We start from the raw sequence: 12,050 nt of genomic DNA, 5'->3' as shown, positions 1-12,050 counted from the left end.
GAGGAGATTTCAACAGTCACAATGTGATATGGGGTTGTAATGACACCAATACTAAAGGAAAAATAGTCCATGATGCTATAGTAGGTTCTAATCTCATGCTACTCAACACTGGAGTTTCCACTTATTTTCCTCCAGTAGCTAACCAGAGCTCAAGTGCGATAGATCTGACACTATGTTCAACAAATCTCTTCGACATAGTTCAATGGAATGTGATAGAGAAAGCTTTTGGTGGAAGTGGACATTTGATGATCGAAACAAACTTAGATCTGCGAATCAAAACCAAACAAAAACACTTCTACGATAGAAAAAAAAATAATAGAAGAAATAGCACAAATAAAACATTGGGAATTTGACAATCTGAAAGATATATCCAAGCTTACTCAAAACATTAGCAAAAAACACAAAAAAAATAAGCACACATACTCCAAAGTATTACTGGAGCTCAGATCTATCAAAACTATATGAACAAAAACAAAACGCCCTTAGAGAATACAACATATACAGTAGCAGTGAAAATTTTATACGGTGGAAAAAATCTTCTGCAATATTTAAAAAGCCAAACTTCAACACATTAAAAACAAAATGGAAGAACTCTCTGGTTCTATTGATCCGAGAAACACGCAAGAAAACTGGAAACTTGTAAAAAGATTGAAACTACGACCTGTAGTGAACCCTAAAAATAACCTGATAATTAATAGTAAAGAAATGGCAACAGATTTCCTCGTGCTGAACTTTGGACCATCCAATTCCTTAGAACCACTACCACCTGAAAATAACACAAGACCAACCATATTAAAATTTCAAAACTGGAAAAATTTTCTTAAAAACAAATCACCATCATCATCACCAGGCACTGATAATCTCAATTACGGTGCTCTGAAAAATCTAGATTTCCACTCGGTAACAAAAATAATTGATCTTTTAAATGAAATGTGGAGAAAGTCCATGTTAGATAATCATCTAAAAGAAATAAAAATTATACCCATTCTTAAACCTAATAAACCTCCCAATGATGTACGCTCTAGCCCAGTGGTTTTCAAACTATTTTCACTCACCGCCCCCTTAAGAAAAATTTTCGAGCTCAACGCCCCCCTGAGCAAATTTTCAGGAAATCTATTGAAAAAATGAAAATTTGGATCGTTAAAAAGCCATAAGCTTCTAGCTTGATGTTGTTGTAAGGCTAACTCAAAATTCATTCAAATTTATATGAGGCCCTCAAATGGTCTATTTTGATTTAATAATGTCAAACGATGCTTATATTTAGAATTATATTTCATGATTTTTCAGATTTTTAGAATTTGATTTGCATACTATTTTATTCGTAAGAAAAGAGCATTTTTTTTTTGAAAAAATATATGGAAAATTACTAAACATAACAAATTAGATGCGTGTTTCCTCGAAATTTGCTTTTATTCACTTATACTAAAGTTGAAAGAATTTTCTAAGGACGTACTCGAGCCGGATAAATCCGGGAAATTTTATTTAAAAACCTGACAAAATCCGGGCATTTGATTTAAAAATTGTCGAACAAAAACCCGGATAATATCCCGGAAAATTTTCTAAATACCCAGGAATGCCTTAACAAAAAATCAAGACAAAAAAACTTGTTTTCGTCATAATTTATTAGCAGTTTTTATTCAGGCATTCAAAAAACTTTTCATGATTATTTTTTTTTTAAATTTCAAAAAATTTCGTTTTGGAATCTTAAATAAAAATTTTAACAACAAAATTTGTTTTTATTTTGTTTGTTTTGGCAAATGAAGTGGATAATTCCGGGCAACCGAACCGGACTGAACTTTTACGAGTTTTTCAATAAATATCCGGGCAATCTGGCTACCTTAACTTACACTTATTTGGTTCCAAGGGCCTCGTATTGCTTCAAACCTCAAGAAAACGCATAATTCCAGGTAAAGTTTCCTGGACATTTACTTAAACTGATTAATAAGTTTGATATCAAATCATAAATGTTAAATTTTGGTAAAAAATTTTTTTTATTTATCATTAATTTGCATTAGTGTTGAAAACTAAATTGCATTATTGAATACAAATACTGTAAAGACGGTAAAATAACGTGAGAATAGTATCACTTCATGATATCTGAATTTGAGTCCTGTTCAAAGTTATGCAGCATTCATGGGTCGTCAAGTTTAAATAAGATTCTAATAACTAAATTTTAAAAAAAAATGATTAAAAGTTTATCCACAAATGGTACACTTGATTTTTTGTATCGATTGTAATCGAGATGAACAGATAAGAATTTAAAATAAAAATTCTCTGATCTAAAATAATTCTTACACAATTCCTTGCAAACAAATCCATCACTAAATCACAGATAACTTATCTGTTTATCAGATTTTAGGAGACAATACATTTTAAAGATTATCAAGCATTGCCATCTAAAATTATTCTTGTTGTAAAATAACCAAAAATATTCTTCCCAAACAAGATCAACATGTAGAGCGTATACAAAATTAGTGACAACTTAAAAAAATCCTTTATTGACATTTAAAAATTATTATTGAGATACTGGAACAAAACATTTGCTTGCAGCTCTGTGAAATCATAAATATTTAATTCTTTAACCCGATGTCTAGTTTTGTAGAGTAATTTCATTTTTTGCATCAAACTTACTCGTTGTTATTCCAAATCTATGTTGTTTCGTGATTTGTGAAAAAGTGGATTACGACCTCACCGCCCCCCTGAGCCCTTCCAACGCCCCCCAAATTTCAAAATTAAGCTCACCGCCCCCCTGGAAGCTCTCAACGCCCCCAAGGGGGCGGTAGGGACCACTTTGAAAACCACTGCTCTAGCCGATCTATTGCACTACTACCAACATTAGTAAAAATTCTAAATGCAGCAGTCCTAGAAGATATCCAAGAAACGTGCAACAGAAACAATATTCTTCCAGACCTCTCTTTTGGATTTAGAAAGGGAATGTCCACAGAACATTGTGTGACGTTCGCTACAAATACGATAAAAGCAGCAAGAAGAGAAAACTGCACAACAATTGGTGTCTTTTTTGATTTTTCAAACGCTTTTAACACAGTTAATGTTGAACAACTTTACAGAATAATGCTGTACAACGGTTTCAAACAGGATACTTGCACATGGATCTATAATTTTTTGATAAACCGTAAAACTCTAGTCTACACAGAGCAAGGAATTGTAAGTCAACAAATTTGCTCTGGAGTACCACAAGGAGATGTCATGTCACCTGTGTTATTCAACATTTATACTGCTTCACTACACAATACTAACCTTGACCCAGATGTAACTACACTACACGGAAAAAACTTTTCACATGAACGCTACGTGAAAATGTACATGGATTTTTGCCACCATGAAAATCACGTGGAACCTACGTGAACTTCAGGTAGCAAACAGAGCTCACACAGCAAGCAGAATGTAGATCGAATGTGAAATAGGATTCGTTCTGCTACATGCGATTCACATAGATATCATTGAAATAAGAATGTAGGATTTTTTTTCGTATCATTTAAATAAAAAATATTTTATTTTTAAGGATTTTTATTATGCCACATAATTTACAAAACACTGTGCCATTTTTTCACTTTCACAACTACACTATTTACACTTTCACTTTTCATTAAATTGACACAATAACATCGTCCAAAAATGGCATTTCCCGAAATTGATGTGCCTCCATAGCGGTTATCTGAAGTTGCAGCTGACCCGATTCCACATTCTGTTTAAATAGAAGAAATAGATAAGGTCGTAAATAACAATCAAACAGCTAAATTCTTTATACTTACAAAAACAGCTTCAAAATGTCTCTATTTGCCTGTAACAACTGTGCTAGAACTTAGGAACCACGCCATATTGAGTCGGTATTCTTTTACAGAGATTTAACGTGAATGACCCATTGAGAGCTACGTGAACATCACATAGAATGCACCCATTCCGTCTATACTTGGCGGATCATTGGATTTTCACGTAAATCGAATGTGTCTTCATTTTGACAGAATATAATTATGTGAGTTTCACGTAAGGATGAAGTGTTTTTTTATTGACCTCTAAGTGATTCACGTAAGTCAAGCAAAAATTCACGTAACGAGCGCCTACGTGAAAATCCAGGTGAATTTAACGTTTGCTTTTCGGATGAGTGTACAATTTGCCGACAATTTTTTTCAAAATTGTTAAAGCAAAATCACTGTCACAAGCAACTAAGAAAATGCAATACGAAATAGACAAATTTGTGACTAAAGCTACAGAGTTGGGGTTACATCTTAATAGCTCAAAAACAAAAGCAATGCTATTTAAAGATAGTGATAAACAACTCCATTTGACGATGGGAGGTGAAACATTGGAAACAGTCAGAAATTACTAATATCTAGGAATAACACTTGACCAGACATTAAAATACGGCATACACATCAAAACACTAAAGCAAAGTATACTGGACAAACAAAACATGCTGAAAATAATAAGTGGTATCAAGTACGGCGGCACTCCAAGAGTATTAATGCTATACCATAAAGCTCTATATGGAAATTTTTTAAACTACGGAGCTGTTATTTATGGATCAACACCAAAAAAATACTGTGATATGCTGGAAATTACGAATAGACAATGTCTACGTATTGCTACAGGATGCACGAAAACTACACCCATAAATACCCTAGCTGCTATAGCTGGAGAAGAACCACTGACAATCAAACGAAGCTACTTAGCCAAAAAACGAATTGCCCTTCACATACACCGAAACGATTTAATCGCGCAACAACTTCATTCATTAGACTTGTTAAATATAAAAAACGAAACCCAATACACATTCATAGAAAAAATTTACATAAAAAATGCTGAAAAATACCAGAAGATTTACACAGAAACAAAACCTAGAATAGAGATTAAAGTAAAAATTGAAGAACAAATGATAGGATCGGGAATGAAAAAGAAACAAACGTCCCCTATTGTTCTGAAAAAGCTTGCCCAAGAAATGATTAATAATCACTACAGCCACCTCGATCAATAGTACACAGATGCCTCAATCAGAACAAATAAATGTGGAATAGGAATCTATGACGCAACTTCCGGCACCAAGATAAGCATGAGTCTAGCTAATGAAGTAAGTATAGCGACTGCAGAACTTATAGCAATTAGAGAAGCCCTAGAACAAGCAGACAACACAATCACTGGTGTGGTGATATTCACCGACTCCCAAACAGCCTGTAAAATCCTCACTAGAGACCTGAAAAATAAGAAATTTGATAAAATCACCCATGATATATGCACAATAGCGACAACGAAAAATGCCACAATCCAATGGATCCCATCACACGTTGGAATTGATGGTAATGAACACGCAGATACTCTAGCTAGACAAGGATTAGATGGACCGATCATAATAGAGAATAAACTACGACTTGATGACGCATACAGACAATTTAAATCTGAATCGCTGCAAAACACAAACTCTTGGTACAAAAACATCGCAAATAAAGACAAAAAAGGAATCAAATTTTATGAATTCCAATCGAATTTTAACAAGAAACCATGGTATTGGAATATTGAGCTTAACAATATCCAAATTCGAACATTAAACCGATTACTCAGTGGGCACGACTACTCACCGTACTACCTGGGAATTATGAAAATTCGTGACTCGAAACTTTGTGAACTATGCGATACGAACTTCACCACAGAGCATGCCCTGTTGAACTGTGTTCAGTTCAACCATATCAGAAACCATTATGATTGGGATCGTTACTCCAATCTACTCGAGATGGTTCAAAACTTCGAAGAAGCAAAACTAAGAGAAATTCTTAGTTTTCTAGAAAAAGCGAGATTTAAAATCTAGAGTCTGAAACGATAAATCAAAAAATAAATAATTAAGGAACACCCTACGATGAATAACAGAAATACAAACACAAACAAAAAGTGGTGATATATACCGTATTTTTTTTCACCTGGAGGCAAACTAGAGGCAACCTAGGTTCGCTCTAACTGCTGTCATCGTGCTCATTTATTGCTCGAGAGGCAACCTAGGTTCGCTCGAAAATGGGACGGAGTCGCCCTGAGAAAAAAGTCAGTTTTGCGAGAAGTTCACCAATACTCTCAACGTTGTTGTCAAAACATTAAACAGCTGTTTTTGGCTGAAAACAAAACAGTTGAAATAATGAACGGGCAAATGATTATTGCCGCGATTTTGAACCTCTCAGCCAAGCAAAATCGTACTATCTGCAAACCAGTGCAATCCGGACACGAAAAACGGCAATCCGGATGTGAAGAACCGAATGAAGAAATCCAGAAGGGAGAACAAAATGACAGCTGCTTGTAAACATTGCGCTCTTTCTCACACACACCTACGTATGGAATAACTCGAAACCCGAAACTTGCTTTTTTATTCTGACAGTTCCAGAGCCAAATCCGGAATCAAAAAAATACGCCAATAGAGTATCATACTCTCGGCCAACCCAGTCAGATTAATACATACATACAAGGATCATCCTACAAAATAAAGTTTTTTTAAACACGAACTAATGCAAAAAAAATTCAAAAGTTCATAAGAGGGACCTATTTCTAAATCCATTCAAAACCGGATTACCTTACGCTAGGGCGTTTAATGATTCTGTCTGTAGACTTCGGCAAGTTTCCGTGCCAAATTTCTACCTTCTCGCACTCATAAAGAATGATGCGATGAGAAAGTTGGCAGATAAATTTTCTCACATCTGTAATATGATCACGCATCATTTTAGTAAAGTGGTCACAAACAGGTACTCAAAATAACACCTCAAAACCTGTGTTAAAATATTATTTCATCAATCAGTAACAATCATAATCACCATCCCAGCCACGAATTTTATTTCAACAGCCTCAAAATGGCTTTTGAACTGCTTCAATTCCACGATATCAAAACGGCTCAATAGCTTTTATCTTATCAGACATAAAAGTCAGAAGCTGTGAGAGCATTCAAAAGCGCTCAAAGCCCATTTGAAGTATAAGTAACACGTTGCACGCCACCCAGAGCGATAATATGGATGGTAAACCATGAATCATTGCTTCCCGTAAGTCGTTAGTCATCTTGTATGTAACTCGACAGTCAAAATAAAGCAAACATAGCCCTAATTCAATTAATCGACGTTTATTTTCTAATCCGGCTTCTTTTTGTGCTCTTGCAGTGGTACTGATAGGGGACTCTGGTGTCGGCAAAAGTAATCTACTATCAAGATTCACTAGGAACGAATTCAATTTGGAATCGAAGTCAACAATAGGAGTAGAATTTGCCACTAGAAGTATAGAGGTAAGTAGCTTACATCTTCAAAATAGTCTAGATCTGATCCTCTAATCGATTTTCCTCCCAAACCTCCTAACAACAGGTCGATGGTAAAACAATCAAAGCCCAGATATGGGACACGGCCGGTCAGGAACGCTACCGGGCCATCACGTCTGCCTACTACCGGGGTGCCGTCGGGGCCCTGCTCGTGTACGACATTGCCAAGCACCTTACCTACGAGAACGTGGAACGGTGGCTGCGTGAGCTGCGCGACCACGCCGATCAGAACATCGTCATCATGCTGGTCGGCAACAAGAGCGATCTGCGGCATCTCCGCGCGGTGCCGACGGACGAGGCGAAGGGATTCGCCGAACGGAACGGCCTCAGCTTCATCGAAACGTCGGCCCTCGATTCGACCAATGTTGAAACTGCATTCCAAAACATACTCACAGGTAAGATAGACTCGTGGCAACGTAAAACTCCTGTCGTGGCAACTTTTGCTACCTTTTCTAATGATGAATTTCTCTTTTTTTTTTACTTTGATTGTGAACTTCCTTCTATTCTATAAGCTTATAACCTTTTATTATGTCTATCTACGCTTTCAGAAATCTACCGGATTGTTTCGCAGAAGCAAATCCGAGACCCGCCCGAAGGCAGTGTGATCAGACCGAACCTGGAAAACATCGAAGTCAAGCCGACCAACCCGGGTGCGGAATCGGTGGGCAAACAGTGTTGCCAGTGACCGCCACAAGCAGACCAGATCGAGAAGATAAAGAAGATGACGCAGCGTTCCGTTCTTTCAACTGCTATCTCACCAACAGCAGCAAAAACATCAGCAACAACAGCAGCAAAACAGCAACATTGTTCACTGCTACTGCATGTAATTCAACTACTATTATTACTACTACAACTACTAGTACCACGAAATATTAAAATCTACTATTCCAGCTATCATAATTATGATTATTCTTGCTGCTGCAGTTCGGCATTTCTAGCAGTGAAAAGGTGGCAGTACTTTCTCTCGATAGTGATAATAGTTTCGGTATTGTGCTTTCAATCTTAAATGGAAAACCATAAAAAAAACCCAAAACCCCAGGAGGTTGAAAAAGAAATGTTACACCTACTACCAAAATAATCAGAAACAAAAACACAGATCAAATATGTATAGGCTAATCGAGAAAAGAATTGAAACATAAGAACACTACTATTCTTAACCCTCCCTTAGCCACAGATTAAATTGCAACCCTAAACAAAAATCTTGTGAAAACATAAACTACGAAAACCAACAAATATTTGAATCACATACTTTTCAGCTGAACCTAGATGTCAAAATTTCGATTCCAGGAAGGGCTAATACCTTATCATAGTTGTTGTTTGGAGAAACATGAACAGTGGTAATAATTATCCGTTCAATCTTTGTACCTTTTTTATTTTTGGCGGCGATCGGCAAATCGGCAATAGTTCGAATAGTATGTTCTGCTCCCGAACGGAAATGTTCACAGTATCGATGTTATTCACCAACAAAATCACAGAAAAAAAACGCTTCATGCACCCGTTCCCAGAAACCATAGACGTTTACACATAAACATTTCCCGGAGAAAGATAATCACGAGTGTTGAAAGCAGAATCATGAAAAGTTTCAATCACCGTTTTTTGAAGATGGACATTTCAGTTGTTGAATCGAACAAGCCTTTAGACATTATTTCTTTTCAGTGTAGTCTGATAAGTTATTCATTAATGTGCATATACGACACGCTTTATTTAAGGTTTGACTTTCGTCCTATTTGTTCTGTCATTATTAGTATTTGAAGTGGGACAGACGAATATAAGACAAAAGTATTCCACAGATGATGTATTTTTTTCCCTTTAGTTCCAATTGACTACACTGCAACAATTAACTTTTGAAACACCTCTCTGCTTGCCCATTGTTTCGCTGAGTTCATCAACATTTGACTAGCTAGGGCTAGGAGGCTGCAGAGAACGTAACAGAAGGTGCTGAATTCTTGAAACAACAGCAACCCAACTAGGCAGGCAAACTTATTTTAAGAAAGTGGACAAACCTACCAAAAGCTAAAATGCGTTTGCAAGTATGGCTTCGTACACAAACTAAGCATAGTTGCGACCTGCAAAAATCAACGGAATTAGCAAACGCGAATGAGATACGTAGGCATAAGTCAGTGATATGCTGGGAAAGTGAAGAACAACTAAGTAACGTTTTAAGTCAGCTTTGATCAACAGAAGTTAGCATTAACCATAGCAGATTGCTGCAACGGATCATCAAATAAAATGCTAAGGAAAGTTGAAAAGTGTTGGGACGGTGTTTCAATTATTCCACCTTTTCGTCTTTCCGAAAATGTCCCTACTTACATTTCAAATAAGGTCTAGTTCGTTCATTTCGAGCTGTTTGCTTATTTGCTGAGCTATTTCTGTTTTCGATTGAAAATGTCTCGTGGTACTATCATCTGCTTAGATCCTTTTTTTTGTTTTATCAGCAACTGTAACATGTTACGCTATTTTCAAAACCTTATTTTCCATTTAGTTATGTATATTTGCAATGTTTCTGTGGTGCCAGCAGCAGCATGATGCAAACAAAGAATCACGCGCTTCTAGTTTGTAGAAAATAAACGCGGATATGCAGAGAAGAGAATGATAGCAGAAGAATAAAGTGCAGCAGCTGTTTGCAATTTATTAGGATAAGCAGCAAAAGGGGCGCGAGCGAACGAGCGAGCGACCGAACTGGAAGAAACAAACAAAACAGATTAAAAAGACGCAGAGAGAAGATGGCAAAACGTGCGCGGTGTTACGGACTGGTAATTATTTATATAGCAAAAAGTGGTAACATAGAAAATAATTAAAAAAGGTAACAAACACATTCGAAACAAAGCAACAAAAAATGGTATAAATTAAACAAGAAATCGATGGAAAAATTCATAGATAAAAAAGAAAACATAGAAATGTTGGCGGAAATAAACTAATGATAAAAAATTAACGAAAAAAAATTGAGAAAAAAATTGCACCAATTTTATGTTAAATTATGATTGATTTGAAAAATTACTACTATTAACTATTATATACTATTAAACAATATACTCTATTATTACAAACAAAAAGGGTCAGCTTGTTTCCTGTGTAGTGTGTAATATCGCAAACCTTTCCTGTGCTTACGCTTGTATGTGATTTTGTTCCCTCAATAGCTTATCTCTTTTTTGCTGTTGCTTTTGAAGTTAATTTCTTAATTTTTCTATCCACGGACAGTAGCTTAACGAATATTGGCATTTCACTTCATTCGAATTTGAGCGTCTCGTTTAGTGTTATCTAAAAATTTCGTGATAAGTTATAAAGGTAAGTAAGAACTGGGTGAGGCAAATAGAAATTCGCTGCAGCATGTTTTTACTTTTCTACAAAAAAACTGAGCAGTTTTTGAGCAGAGTTGTAATCGTTGAAGATAAAAAAAAATCATGCAGGAACCAAACAAAATCAACAAAACTATTTTTATATGCTCAGTTTAATAAAATTTACAAACTTATTCAATGAAAAACTTTCTTAAAGACTTAAAAAAAGTGTTGATAATGATATTTTCAAGAAACAAAGTTTGTTACTCACTCACTGGTCGGTGATTCGATCAGACGTATTTGATAGTGGGAGTTGTTTTTGACATTTCTCACGCACATTAACTGGCATCCCACTGGCGTGTACGGACGAGACCGGGACAATTAACCTCCAAAAATTTCAGTGCAAAAATCGAGCAGTCGGTCGACGAACATGTTCGTTTTTTAGGTTAATGTTCCCAAAATGAAAAAGTGTCAGTGCAAAGCTCCTAATTATGACACGAATACTACTAGCGGCAAATAGGACTATAGTGGCGATTTAAAAAAAAATCTGTTTTCCAGCCAGCGTTGCTAACCTTCCAGATTTTTCTGGAATCCCCAGACTTTTTGTACTTTTGGCAGACTTTTTTTAAATTTCCAAACTTCCAGACTTTTGTCATTTCTTCCAGACATTTCCAGACTTTTGAGTTTCGACATGAAAATTCAAAATTTTCGTTGCAAAATGGCAGGAAATGATTCGAATTAGTTTTTGAAGAGTGAGGAATGCCACGAAGATGATAGTAAAACAGGAAGAAACGCATAAAATGTACACGGAGAAAAAAGACGACAGTTGTTCCAATCATTTCAGCTTGTTATACCAATAATCGAAATGCAGTTGATTTTTATGCATTAAACTACTTATATAATGGATTCAACTACAAACTTCTAATTGTCCTCACGCAATCAACTATCAATATAATGCATTCAAATGTATGATTTATTTTATGCATTCAACTATAAATACAATAGATTCAACTACAAACTGCTGATTGATCTTATGCAATCAACTATGAATATAATAGATTCAATTGTAATGGTATAATTGATTCAATTGTAATGGTATAATTGATTCAACTGTAGATATGATAGATTCAACTACAATTGTATGATTGATTTTAGGCATTCAACTATAAATATAATAGATTCAACTGTAGTGGTATAATTGATTCAACTGTAAATATGATAGATTCAACTGTAGTAGTATAATTGATTCAATTGTCAATATAATAGATTCAACTACAATTGTATCATTGATTTTTGGCATTCAACTATAAATATAATAGATTCAACTGTAGTGATATAATTGATTCAACTGTTAATATGATAAATTCAACTGTAGTGGTATATTTGATTCAATTGTCAATATGATAGATTCAACTACAAATGTATGATTGATTCTAGGTATTGAACCATAAATATAGTAAATAAAACTATATTGATATGATAGA

General features: G+C 35.3%; 1 protein-coding gene across 3 annotated transcripts in view; it reads left to right on the top strand.

Annotated features, from left to right (window-relative positions):
• LOC129745439 (ras-related protein Rab-11B-like) overlaps positions 1 to 10,344 on the top strand; it is a 39,125-nt gene extending 28,781 nt beyond the window's left edge. For all 3 annotated transcript variants that reach the window (XM_055738529.1, XM_055738538.1, XM_055738520.1), the window contains exons 3-5: positions 7,140 to 7,261; positions 7,338 to 7,686; positions 7,840 to 10,344. In XM_055738529.1, the coding sequence (XP_055594504.1) occupies positions 7,140 to 7,261; positions 7,338 to 7,686; positions 7,840 to 7,976 (608 nt within the window). In that variant the 3' untranslated portion in view covers positions 7,977 to 10,344. The remainder of the gene's footprint in view (positions 1 to 7,139; positions 7,262 to 7,337; positions 7,687 to 7,839) is intronic.
• The last annotated feature ends 1,706 nt before the right edge of the window (positions 10,345 to 12,050 follow it).

This window comes from Uranotaenia lowii, chromosome 1 (assembly GCF_029784155.1).
Source record: "Uranotaenia lowii strain MFRU-FL chromosome 1, ASM2978415v1, whole genome shotgun sequence".
In the NCBI taxonomy this organism is placed as follows: Eukaryota; Metazoa; Arthropoda; class Insecta; order Diptera; family Culicidae; genus Uranotaenia; species Uranotaenia lowii.
This window is presented reverse-complemented; position numbering and strand designations above follow the sequence as displayed.